General features: G+C 38.9%; 1 protein-coding gene across 3 annotated transcripts in view; it reads right to left on the bottom strand.

Moving 5' to 3' along the window:
* Window positions 1-14,558, bottom strand: part of gli3 (GLI family zinc finger 3) — a 165,669-nt gene that overhangs the window by 76,601 nt on the left and 74,510 nt on the right. For all 3 annotated transcript variants that reach the window (XM_065294847.1, XM_065294848.1, XM_065294849.1), the window contains exon 4: window positions 9,047-9,152. In XM_065294847.1, coding sequence (XP_065150919.1) covers window positions 9,047-9,152 — 106 coding nt within the window. The remainder of the gene's footprint in view (window positions 1-9,046; window positions 9,153-14,558) is intronic.

The following is a 14,558-nucleotide window of genomic DNA, read 5'->3' as shown; positions in this document are numbered from 1 at the left end:
ACCCTGACAACAGTTTATGTAAATAACAAAATTCAAAGCTTTCTGCACGCGCACACACATTTTCGGGCACAAACGGTGCATGCATGCATGCACTCGAATTTTGTGCTGTGTTTTGCTTTCTAAAATAGGTCTGAGATGCACAGCAATATTATCCCTATCAACACCACAAATGGTCATGTAATTGTGTTAATTTTGCTTAACTTGCATTATTTCGACAACAACTAACAAACACTGCTGCAAAGCCAGAAAATCTGGGTTACCACAGTTGGAGTGGAAGCAATAGGGAGAGAGTAAACATAATGTAGATCTATACATAAATTGCATTTTAGTGAATATAATTGAGCAAACAAAATTACGAAATAATGACGAAATAATAAAAATTGTTTTTAAGATGAATTATCACAATGACACAACATATTAATACCGAGCCCTTAAGGTGACATTGGAGTAAAAAAATCTAAAGTTTAGCTTCATGTGTGCACGTGAAACTTTCATGTGCTCACGCGAAACCTTCATTTTTTTAAGTTTAGTTTTGCGTGTTCATGTGAAACTATAGCGCACGCACGTGAAAGCGAAAGTTTCACATGTGCACGCGATAGTTTCACGTCTGCATGCAATAGTTTCACGTAGTTTCATGTGCGCACGCCAAAGTTTCATGTGAGCATGCGATAGCTTCACGTGAGCACGCAATAGTTTCACATGCGCACGCAAAACTAAACTTGATTTAATTTTTGCTGCATGTCCCCTTAGGGGCTCCGTAGATTAAAGCGTAACACCTCTGCTAAAAATTATGCTGATCAATTTGCAATTAAAGTATGTAATTTCATAAATGTTGAAACATTTTCGACTACTCCACCTTAACCCCTCGTTGAGAGAGCCAGCGACATTATCGCTGTGTGTCGCCCGTCTATTTCAATGAGGCGTTTCTAAATCTGCTTGTCATAAACAAATGAGTACCATCCACGCCAGTAACTGACGAGAGAAGGATGACGTGAACTCCACTGCTTCGTTCTCATTGGTGGTCGCTCCCAAAATTCACTTTCGCTCGTGTCGTCGGAAGTCGCCCGCTTTCCATTGAAATGAATGAGATCGCGTCGCTCTACTACTGCTGGTCGCTGGCTGTCTGAATGGGGCGTAATGCAGATAAAAATAACATGTCATATTTGGCTGAATTCACAAAAAGTGTCAAAACTGGGTGTTCGAACTCTGGTTGACCGCATACCCACCACACAACTACTACCCACCAGGTCACACATCCAAGACATCACTTTACCTTTACTAACAGAAACACATTAGCCATTAAATTATCTAAATCTCTATGACTTGGCAAGGGCTTGAATCACTAAAGCTATTAATTTGACCTCAATTAGTGACTGCAAATCTTCATTAAAGGTGCATGTAATTTCCACTAATGGTTTGATATTAAGCTCAATTCAGTTATTACTGATGGTGGGGAACAAAGGTGCAGACCTCTAAAAGATCAACAGGTTCAGGCCACTTTAATTCATCATGTGTGCATACATTCCTATTGACAAGATCTTTACAATTCCAGTAAACAGCTTTACTAGATCTTCGAGTCCATTAAGTATGTGAGAAGAAGTGTGTCTGGTAGTGTGCACAAGGATTTCCAGCTCTTGAGTAAACACTGGCGTTGGGCAATTGACTTGCGGAGAATGCCTCCGTTTGTCCAGAGCGGTCACCGAGGAGACCGGATCCTGTCACTTTGGCTTTGTGTGTGTCTAAGTGTCTTTTATTTGGCTGAGGAAATAGCACTGAACTATTGAAAAGAGACACTGAAACATTGAGGGGACACTTACTATTATGCACCAAACATAATGAGCAAGACGCACTCACAAACAGATGTCCTGTGGAGAGTGTCTCTCTTTAGCACTGAACATATTTGTTTAGTGATCAGTTTAAACTGAGCTGAATAGAGATGAGCTGTTTCCAGGTCAGGAAAAGTGAAAGGCTAAAGAAAGATCGGAGTATAGTCTGTATTTTATGTGCACGGTGGAACCAAGGGGCAACCTTCCAGTCTCTATCGAGAAGCCAACACAGAAGTGACTTAAACTGCAATTCATCAACTAGCCACTAGAGACAGGCTCCAAAAGGGAGTTAACCCCCCCTTGTTAAAATGCCCAACTTTACAGCAGAAAAAAATATGTTTGAAGCCTGGTACAAAAATAATTTTTGGTCTTTATAGCTAATTTTGCCCTTCATGATAAACATGAAGGGGGTGATTTTTTTTTAAACTAATCCGTTTAAATTATATTAAGCTTTAAAGTTTTGCATAATTAAGGGCGTGGCCACTTGAGTGACAGGTGAACTGCCACTGCTGTCACTACCACCAAGCTAGACAGGTATAGTTTCAGCAACCAGGCACCTCAGCTTTACAGACGTTCTGCCTTTTTGCCCATTTTCGGTGATACGCAGTGACGTGCTGTCAAGATGGCGATAGCATCTATTGACGTCACAGACACTACGCCCAAATTTTTTACATTCTATGGGACGAATGCACAACCTTGCAAAGTATAGTTTAATTGACATGTACGATGTATGCGCATTGCGACATAATGCAATGCATCTCTTGGGCTACATCCTACATTCCCCTGTAGGCGCATGTGCGACCTACGCGTACAATGTTTCGGCGGTGCGTCTATAGTACGCACGCACTCCTTGGACAACAAAAAATTGCATCTTGTGCACTGTATGCAGACCCCTCTGTACAAATAAAAATGGATCATACTTCAGCCTTAAGATAGGAGTGACTTGATGAATCAAGCGCTTCCTCAATTTATAAAACAATATGAAATATTGAAATTTACAATTTACAGTTTCGCTTTCATCCGCAGCGAGTTACAGTGCATTCAAGCTGTTCTACAGGTAACAAAACAGCCAAACTGGTCATCACTAAATTAATTCTACATATTTAATTATATAAATGAGTTTTTATAGCTCTACAAAAAAAAGAAAAAACTTTAGATATTTGCAATTTGTATGGTTACGTTTATAGTGCAACCCATGTTAAAATCTGGAGTCAAATCAAGTCTTTACATTTATTAAGGGGGAAATCCCTTAATATGCTCACTTTCCAGCTCCCCTAGAGTTCAACATTTGATTCTTACCGTTTTGAAATCCATTCAGCTGATCTCTGGGTCGGGCACTAGCACTTTTAGCATAGCTTAGCACAATCCATTGAATCTGATTAGACCATTAGCATCAAGCTAAAAAATAACCAAAGAGTTATCTGCCTAGAAAATTGCCGCTTTTAATTTTCTGTCGGTCTTAGTACGTGATTTAACTACAGAAGATTAAAAAAAAAATATCGAAACTCTTTGGTTATTTTTTTGTGTCAAGATCAGATTTAATGGATTATGCTAAGCTATGCTAAAAGTGCTAGCGCCAGACCCGGAGATAAGATGAACGGATTCCAAAACGGTAAGAATAAAATGTTTAACTTTAGGGGAACTGGAAAATGAGCATTTTTTTTTTTTTAAAGTGTTGTGTCCCTTTAATCTACTGCTAATATATAGTTTTATTGTAAACTTTCTTCCTAATCTTTTTCTAAGTTTTCTCTCCCATCCTGTTTGTTGTAACCCATTAAAAGAAATAAAGCCTTGAAAAGATCTTTAAAACCCCTTTGAACCATTTAGACATATTTTATGAAATTGTGTTTTTTCCTCATAGCAGCAAATTCATAGATTCATACCTGAGAAAATGTATCTATGGTGAGTCTCAACGCTTAACTTCCTGTATGAGTAGCCCTATGTGACTTCCTCTGCAAGTCAAATAAACTGAACAGCCACGCAATTCAACCCTGTTTGCCACCTCCCCCCATTTAATATTGAATACCACACCGGTGCCCTCTCCCGTATGAATTCATAACCCACACGATTATCCCGCGCAGTAATTGCGCTTTCCCATGGCCTAATAAGACAGCCGCGGGAGAGGGGGGCAAAACACAAAGGACAGTTAATTTGTGATTTCCTCTGCTCATTCGGAGGCAAATTAAGTGTCAAACAGCTAATATGAAGCATATTTCATTTTATGAGCTTTTAATTTAATTCCGTCCCCTCATATCACAGCCATTAGTGTCGTTTAGCGCGCTACGCTAGCAGCTTCCACTCAGTGCAAAGGGGGCAATAAATAAACATGTTTCAATTAAAGCTTTCCCAAATAATAGGACAGGACCGGCTAACTCTGCTTCGTCAACCAGCAAATCAGCATCGGTCGAGGGAAATGAGATGGTCATTACCACTCGGTTTTTCTTTTTGTTTTTTTTTCCAAAAGTCGTAGATGGCCACTCGTGGCTGAGGAAGGCTGTGTAGATTGATGGCACTGCCGCGAGGTAAAAGCTACTGTAATTACGAGCTGTAATGAGGAGCTGCATGGGAAAGTACGGCAATAATATCTCGCCTGATCTTAGGCATATATTTAAAAGTGCTAACAACGATTAATTCTGTTCACCGAGGAGAACTTGTCTTAAACAATTTCATTTTTCTTTCTTAACCTACACTCCCATGACACTGTCAGTCGCACCGTCTTGCACGCACAGATGTCTACACATAACTTTGCTTCCGGTTTCACTGTGTGTCCCCTTTTATGTATGAAAAAAACAAAAAGCGTGTTTGGTGACACTATGTAAAGTTACTATAATGAATATTCTGTGTTAAACTCAAGCCAGGCTTTATTGAAAACATCTGTGGCGTGCTGCAAGTTAGGTTTATTTCGACTCGTACCTCGGAAATGCACTTACAATGAAAGACTGAAGGGACAACTGTATGGATTGTAGTGTAAAGGCCAAAGTATGGTCCATTTTTTTACAGGTACCTAAGGGTAAATTTACAGTGCGCTTGATGCAATAATAGGCACCGCCAAAAAATTTTAAACCCCACGTTTACAGTAGAATGCAGTATGTAGCCCAGGATATGCATTGCATTTTGTCGCAATGTGCATGCGTCGAAAGTCAAATAAACTATACTTTGCAAGGTAGTTGTATGTTCAACCATACGCGTACATTCCCGTACAAGTAAAAAAACAGACTATACTCCGGGCTTAAGTGCGCACTTGTCAAACATAAATCCTGAAACCTTCATCTGTCCTGACTTTGTGAGGAATTTACGATTCAAAAATGTCAAAAAATATGCTGCGGTGTCAGAAGACACCTGACACGTTTTGATTTTGCAAGAGTGAAATACAATTTTGCCCACCCCTATAGCTTTAAGCAGCCTCTGGGCTGTCAATGGTGATCAATACGATGAATTGATGGATACATGTCAACTAATCTAGAATTTCAAAGACGGTCATTTCAAAATGACAGCACAGAAACCTTTATCACTATAAAAAACTTTATAGCTGACATTAAATCGGATGCTTCTACATTTTACTAGTCATTTCAGATTGACAGATTTTCATTTTTGGGTAAACTATCACTTTAACAGTGGCCTTTATAGAGACCACACAGTGATAAGTAGGGGAGAGCGGGGCAAAACCTAATGCTTTTTGCCTTTGGCTCTATCATTCAAAAATATTTAAGTTAAATTAATCTTTTTTTTACACAATCAACACACACATTTATGCTACAAATGAACACTTAAAGTTTGTTTGTGGGACCTACCGTTATCATACAGTTTACACCGAAAGTGACAGGAGTGCAAGCATTACAACTTACCCCATGGTTTGTTGTAACACCTGCTAGAAAATTTGGTTTAAACACAAATAATTCAATAAAATGTTGTCTATATACTAAAGGTGGATATTGTTTATATATCTGCCTATAATAGATAGATGTCCACACATTCATCCATAAAAGGATCCTTCATCTAACCATCCTTGTATTATGCATCAATGCATAGAAAGTGATTTTTTTGAAAGGGCTTCACATTTAAGACAAAAAAAAATAATTGTGAGCTTTTCCCCTGATATTGTATAAACAGTTATCATTTTGATGAATAGTGTTTACATTGTTTTCATTTCATTATCATTGTATACCTATGGCTTAGTTGTAACACTGTGTTACTGTAACCCCGCTGTGTTAAAATGTTTTCAATCCCAGCTATCAGTGCCTAGGAGTAGCTGACATGTTTCAAAATGGTTTTATGTTTTAGTTAACAAGACAAAGATTAAAATAACATATTATTGGATTTGGAGACTTACACACCCAACTCAGAAATAAAAAAAAAACATAAAATGAAGAAATTTACTTTTATGCCTTCAAACCACTCTTTGTTCAATATCTTAACCAAAACACATCAAAACTTTTCACAAATTCACAGCAGATTATATTCTGACAAAAATAGAAAAGACCAAAAGCACTGATCGCTCGTCCCTGTATTAATATGTAAAGTAGCTGTGTACAATTAACCCTGCGTTAGTTTGTGCCCCGCTCACCCCTACAGTAGCCAGGTGAACAGGTGTAGATGTTCCTACATTGTGTATGCCTAAAACTTGAATATTCCTTTAATGAAATGAAACTGAAAGGTGTCTAAACACAAAAAAGACTGCATTACCGACATCAAGGAATATCAGTTGCTGTCTTTTGAATAAAAGTTCTGGCCGTGTCACTAAACTACATTAATGGATCCAAACACTCTTATCATTGTTTGTAACCAAACTGATTTGTATGACGGCACGTTGTCTCTTAAGTATGTACAAGTAAGCAACCGTCCACTTCAAGGTAAGTGTGGCAAGTCAAGCCTGTAATGTGTATACAGTCCAACCACCTCTAATTTAATTCCCCTGCTTTCTCTCTCACACACACTATGCCTGTAACCCACGCACCGGATGATAAACTGTGGCAGATGTTTGTTTGAGTCTTGTTTGAGCCTTGTGTTGCCCCATTATCTCCGCATAAGCTAAATGCTAAATTATATTTGCCATTTTGTTTATGTTGACACCGGACATCAATCAAGCCCGCTGCGCATGCCTCTCTCCCCCTTTCCTCGCCTCTCTTTAGCGCGCGGGTTAAGGCGAGGAGATGACATAAAAATTTCATTATTCTTAGCGGTAACGCGAAAGAGAGATATGACTCCGGAGGACGGAGGAGGGGGGAGGCAGAGGATGTAATGATGAAGAATACCAAACGTAATATGGACCAAGTAGCTGCCCTGTTCAATTTGTCCCACCATAGAGTTACGATGGCTTTCCGAGTCGTGACAGAGCGAGAGAAGTGGAGAGAGAACAGCGGAGATTGAACGGGAGAAGTGAATAAAAAACACGCATATAGATGGTAATTTAAAAAGTCAACACTGTGTATGATGATGCAGAATAAGAAAAAAGAAATTAGAAAGAAAAACAGTACAGAGGAAGCTGAAGATGAAAAGTACCTACAACAGCAGAGGTGTAAGGTAGAGAGGGAATCCCTCCGTATAAAGGGGCTTATTCATGAATGCTGACTTGACAGAGTCAGGGAACACATGCACACACGTTTACTCAATTAAACTGTAAAATTGTGTTAAATTATTATATGCCTCTCAAGACCACAGCTTCTTAGATCTTTCACTGTGTTTTTATTTATACTTTATAGTTTCTTTACAGAAAGCAGGACTATTTAAGTGAAAGAGTGATTAAACACTAAAAAAATGGTGACCGGTGACCCTAGAACACTATTCACACCTAAACAAGGTGCCTATTGGCTTGCATTGTAGTACTCAAAACCGGTGTTCAGTGTTCCAACACCTAAGTTAACGTCAAATTCAAGGACCTTTCAAGGAATTTCCAGGTCCAATACCCTCAAATTCAAGGACTAAATGTGAGGACACATTTCAAGTGAGAGCAAGGTTACAACGTGTTACCTTTTAAGATACATTGTTACATTTATCTTTCGAGGGTACTCGCGCTGCGTCACTGTGGTGACACTTTGGGGACGCCTCCAGGGGTAAGTGCGTCTGAATGTGTATATCAAATTCAACCAATGGTGAGGCTTAACGACAAAGTTAGGGTGAAGCGGGAGCCAGGAAGTATATCGCTATCTAAAATATTACCAAAGACGCGTTACAGGGACGCAGAAAGTATGGCAAGGGAGACGCAGCGTCTCGTTCCCCTCTCAGGGAACAACAGTTACATACGTAACCCGAGACGTTTTCATGTGTCAAACACAACTATGCAAAAAAGCATGTTGGTATGAATCAATATTCGCATACAGAAGAGATAAGCATTTAAAGTGAACAGTTACGCACGTGTGCTTAAAAAGTATAGATTTTTATGATATTATCCTACACTACACAGGGAATAATATGGATTTTTTCCCAGAAAAGTTCTTGCATAAAATAAATTCAAGCACTTTCAATGACCTGTATCTATGTATGTATATTTTCAAAAACTTTCCCGGGCCTTGAATTTCCCCCCCAGATTCACAAACTTTTTCATCAGTATGTGTTTACTGAGTTTGAACCTCATGACCCTAATACAATGGTCTGTTGAAATTGTTCTTATTCTTCACAAATCTTTAGTTTTAGGCAGATGCTGTCATACGAGATCTCATATGGTTGAACATAAGCAACAAACAGTTTCCCCGCTTGGGGTTGGGCATTGTTACCCTACATGTGACAGCTTGCAGAACAGCTGTAGTTAGAGAAAAGTTGGTTACATCTCCTCTGACAGGCCTGATGAGCATTTTTAGAGGAATCACGCACTAACAGGCTGCTGTGTCTGTCTGCGTGCCTGACATGCTCATTAGCGTGTCTCTTGACATCTTTTGATCTCTGACACCGAGCGCCAGAGATCACCAAGGAGATATATGGATTACACACCACAAAAAGAGCACTTACACACCTCATACAGTTCACTACTGTAATACAGACTCGACGTCCCCTTTCCATGACACATCTGCCTAGACAAGAACCGTTGATCCGTTTCATTTATGATTTATGTAAAATGCTATCACGTCATAAAGTGATGGCTGACGTCTAAATTAAGGCCATTTTGAAGTTTAGGGGTTAAAGAAACTCTTATGTTGCATGTAATGCAAATCAAGACAGATTCGCATGAATGCATCAGAAGCACAGATAGTGGTGATATTGAACTGTGTATAGGTATGTTTACTTACATGTGTAGAGGAGGTACCGGCGAGGGTTCATAAATGTACCGCCCTTGTGCGTGTCTGTCATCAATTGGTACCGGAGGATGAAAAGCAGGGAAGAACTGAGGTGGAGCTGTAAAAAGAAATAAGAGAAAATAAACATTCATTTTCATATCACTGTGCATTCTGTTGCTGTTCACAGTTGTTCAGAGACTATTTTATCCAGCGGAAGGAAGGCTTACTACATGAAAGATGTGGTGACACACTTTTAGCTTTAATATTTGTATCGTGTGATAACTGTTTTATGAAAACAATAAGGTACTTGAGGCTAAAACTGTATTATGAATAGTCACAGCTGTAGCATTTGCATTGACTTAGCTTCATGTAAAGCCTAACAATATTTTTCAGCCGTGACTTATTCACAATACAGCACAGCCTCCGGTACCTTTTTTGCTTGCTTAAAGGACTATGGAGTACCACCCTAAAACTATGACCCTTAAATATGTATATCATTCAGTAATATAGTAGGCCTACAGTTTATATCAACATATGATGGAAAATTTCATCGGAAATGTTATTGTACCATAGCACGGAGTACGATTTTGAAACTGCAATATCAGTAAAATCACAGCCCTAACTAAAAACAGTCATAAACATGTCAACGCACTCACACAGTTGCTCAAGGATAATCGGCAATGACAACCTTTTCTGAGCAGATTTTCTGTAAAATGTATCCCACATGTGCTTGTGTTTACATGTGCAGTCTTAGATTGCATGCTCCGCTCTGTTTTAACAAGCTTCACGGATACAAAAAATGATTCGTCACAACTTTCATACAGAAGTGGGAGGACTTAAAAACCCCCACAGATAAAACTTTTAAAAACACTGGGATAAAATCAGATCCCAAAAACAGCTTTTATTTAGATCTGATAAAAATGGCACAAAATAGCATAATCGTTCTTTGCATGTCAAAATGTTTTCTTTAAAATGTTTTTGAGTTCAAACGTAATATGCATATTTAGTCTAGTCTAAATATTTGAGAAAATAAACTTTAAGACTTTAGGGACATGAGGCTAAAAGGTCAGTTTATATACACATCTCATATACAAAAAAAGTCTTAATTTTTATACACTGTAGAATCTTAAAGGTATATTTGCAAAATTGGTATGTTTTTATTCAAAGGGTCATGTACAATTAAATTATAGAGTAATTATAAGTAAAATACTGTAAAAGAGAGGTGCAGTAAAATAAACCAAAACAATGATTTGGAGTTACTGTAGTTTTAAGGTTGTATCCAAATGTAAAATCATGACAATAGTATTGAATGGGGTAAGAAAGATTATTATATATGATTTACATTATATTTCATTTTTTAATTGTGAAAGGCATACAAGATAAACACAAGGTAAAAGATGAAGTGAGCACTGGCATCGTAACCTGGTGAGGTGCAGAGGCGGATGTGTTTTTAGCTTGTAAACATCTGCCGTATGTTTGCCAAGGTGTTTAAGAGCCGTGCCCGGGGACCAATGCCCAACATCTGGGCTTAATCCTGTGATGTACAAGCTGCCAAGCACAGCGCTAACACCAGGCGGCCGTACTGCGAGCATTTTGTTCAGCCCTGCTTTACCTCATTCCTCACCTTACATTAGGGGCCGTTACAGTTTCTCACACCAAATGACACCAATCACAAACCTAATTGGTGAAACAGCAAGTACCACAGCTCTCATTCTAATGTAAGTCCTTGAGAAAAATCACACTTGATACCATCAAAATTGATGCATTAGGAAGCTGTAGAGTATTCTTGAGATTTTCGAAATCCCTGAATACCTAAGTATAAAGCAATTATTTTAATGTGTGAAATTATTAAGAGACTTAAACCACACTTGTTCTTACATAAGACAACAAAATATTAAGACAATTGGCATTTATTGTGTGAAAATAGTGCAATCACTCTATACAAAAATGACTTTTGTCATGTCTTTTGTTTAAAATTAAATAAAAAAAGTTTTTTATGGCTGTCAAACAACAAAGGATCCATCCCAAATGGCGAACTCGCAGTCTTGTTGACTCACAATGTCCGCCACGTGCTATGTCCGTTAAGTCCACAAAACCATAGGGTGTCCCATTTGTCATTTTAGGTTTGAAAATGGTGCTCATGTGTGCCCCCTTCAGCTGATATGTGCCCTTTTCTTGAGCCCGAATCTGTGCAGGCTTCGCAGCACTTCTTTCTGACAGTCAAAGTGCCGTTATATCACAAAAATGGAGACTTGAAGGGAGAAAGGGGTCTTTAGGGTGCCATTTGGGACAGGGCCTTATGTGGCTTTCACATAGGATGCAGTGTGCGCTGTGCTCGCCGCTGTGTTCAGCGCAGCCAAGCGATTTGTGCTCTGATGGCCAGACCAAAGTAGGCGGGGTTTTTAATAAATTACTATATTTGTGTTTATATTTGCGTTAAATAGTCGATGAGGAACGCAGAGACTGATGTTGCCCGTCTCCATTTCACATAACTTAAGCTGCCTACTTACAACAAGCTACTTGACTTAAAACACACCTGACATGCCAACTTGAATTGCTACGTGTTTCCATGACACGGCTTTCCTTCCAATGTCTCTGTATGAGCATAAACTTGTATTATAAAGCTCCGGGAATTCTGAGTATAAGCTTTTCGTCCATTTTGCTTGTTTGGATGCCTGTTTCTATTGACCGCGCGGGTAATCGTCACAGAGCGCAGCGTAAAAGTTAAACTATTTTGAACTTTGACTGCGGCGTGAGCGCAAGTTACGGTCGCACTTGGCTCGACGCAATAAAAAACCGCCCTTGTGCGGTGCAAGCCATTGAAATGAATGGGTTTCATAGCGCACACCACGTCCTATGTGAAAGCCGCATTAGACTTCTTGGCACCAGTTGGTTAAAGGTAACGGCAACAATGGCTAAGGCAAGATATTGAATCAGTTCGTGTAGCGAAATTGGTAAAGCCTTGCGCTAGCAACGCAAAGGTCAGGAATTCGAACCCCAGGGAACACACAAGGTGTTTCTCAATGTCAAGGAAAGATCCTAGGAAGCCAGAATTTCGAGGATGCTACGTCATCGACATCCGTCTAAGGACTGTTCATATGTCGAGGATCCTCAGAATTTCAACCAAGGACTGAGTCCTTCATTCGAAAAATATCCCATATACAGGAAAGGATGCATATGTGTAGCCTTCACGCTCTCAAATCACCCACAATCCTATGCGCGCAGCAGAACTTTCCAATGACGCGCACTTGCTAGCTTGTTCCATTTACGTGTTCTCCGAATACTAAAGAGGAGCCTCGCCTAGCCTCTGAAGGAAGTGACTTGGAAGGACCAGTACTGCCATGGAAGTATCCTTGACATTGAGAAACACCTACGGACTGATAAATGTATAGCTTGATTGCACCGCAAGTCGCCTTGAATAAAAACGTCTGCCATATACATAAAATGTAAAGTATAGCTTATGCATAATTTATTTGCAGATGTCACTTAATTCATTTTTTGTTATTTAATGCATTTTTAAGTGTCTAAATATCTTTTGGTCTATGATAAACAGAATCAAAGATAACAAATAAATCACAAGCAGGAAAACTACAAAATAGGACCAAGCATTGACATCTACCAGAGACAAGGTGAGAAGTTTAAAAATGAATTAAAGACAGACCATATCTCTCTCTCTTTCTCTCATCATCCAGCACTCCTTTAATTCCCATTTCCCATCGCTCATATTGTTCAGTTCATCCCTCACATCAACACCAGCCTTTCTCTTGCTTCTCAGAAGATCTACATTCCTAAATTCATCTTCATCCACTGCATCACACCATCATTCCCATGCTGCTCTGCACTCTGTTAGTGCTCTCCTTACTCTTCTCCCACGCTGTCCTTTCTCAGTACACTCCTCTCCTCCTCTGCCCTTCATCAACCTTTTCTTCCTGTACTTTATCAACCTCCCCATATATCTCTACACCAATACTTTTACTTTTATCTCAAAGTTTTTCTTTGCAGTCTCACTGTATCGCATATCCGTTCTTTCATCACAACTCGTTAAATAAAACTCTTACTTCATGAACGACAGATGCTTGTTTGACTCTCGCTCTGTTGTTTACATTGGTGTATTCTAAATAAAGTCTGCTCTTGTATTTTTCCTTGGACCAGTCGCTTCATTTCAAAACATTCAGGGAGCAAAGGTATAGTTTACAGTAACCAAAAAAAGAAACATATATCTCCAATAAACTATATCCTTTTGCTTGACAGTAGCGCAGCTGCTACACTAAACACTCTGATTGTCTCTGGTTAAATGGGTATTTCAAGAAATAGTTCATGGAAAATACAAACTCTCTCTACATAAGCCTAAAATACAGGAGTTTAAAATCATAGTAATCATTTTCTGCTTTACATATTAATCAACTGGAGTCATGTGGATTTCTTTAATAATGGATGGATGTGCTTTTAAGAGCCTTAACATGTTGAGTCCCATATAAAAGAAGATGACATGATGACATTTTCACAAAATTATTTGCACACTGAAAAAAATGTACAAAAGTTTTTACTGGGGCACTTTTGTACTTAAAGGGACACTTCACCCATTTGCATAAAGCTTTGTATAGTTAGAACCCCAGTCATGTTTTTGAATGATCATGCATCATTTTCTCAGTTGTCACTGAGACAGGAGAAATACATATTTCAGTGTTGCACTTCCTTCTTTCAATGATGTAAAAATCATCATTTTGCATCACTGAAAGAAGGAAGTGCAACGTCTTGAGGGAGTTTTCTCGGTCAAATAGGCACCAAATTCTAAATGCATGTTACATTTCGACAACAAATATGACACACTTTTAATAAAGATTAATGTTTCTACGGGTGAAATGCTCCTTTAAAGGGTACATTTTCAACTGAAAAAAGAAGTCATGTACATCTGGGCTTGCATGAGAGTAAGTAAATACTGACTTAAGGTATTTTTGTAAAGTCATGGACATGCCTTGTAATGAGCTTTAAGTCGATTTGAATAAAAGCTGACAAAACACATAAATATCAATAAATGAGAATCCTTTAAAGGGGACACCTGACTTTTTCCATGTTTAAGTGCTATAATTGGGTCTTCAGTGTTTCTCTTAACCTAGAAAATGTGAAAAAGATCAACCTAGTAAAACTTTGTTTTGGTAAATCCTTCTCTGCAAGAAAAAATAGATAAATGAAAATTTGACTCCCCTTGTGATGTCAGAAAGGGGGTAATACCTCCTCTTAATCTGCACTATTCATTTATATTTATTCAATTAGCTGACGCTTTTATCCAAAGCGAACTTACAATTGCTATATATGTCAGAGGTCACATGCCTCTGGAGCAACTAGGGGTTAAGTGTCTTGCTCAGGGACACAATGGGGTCTCTCACACCAAAGGCGCATGTCTTATCCACTGCGCCATCACCACCCCTCGTAAACTCAACCACGGCACTGCTATTTGGTGTAGAGATAAGCTCATTTGAATTTTAAAGGACACACCCAAAACAGCTAAATTTTCCTTACACCT

The sequence above is a fragment of the Paramisgurnus dabryanus genome, chromosome 22, assembly GCF_030506205.2.
Source record: "Paramisgurnus dabryanus chromosome 22, PD_genome_1.1, whole genome shotgun sequence".
NCBI classification, from domain to species: Eukaryota; Metazoa; Chordata; class Actinopteri; order Cypriniformes; family Cobitidae; genus Paramisgurnus; species Paramisgurnus dabryanus.
This window is presented reverse-complemented; position numbering and strand designations above follow the sequence as displayed.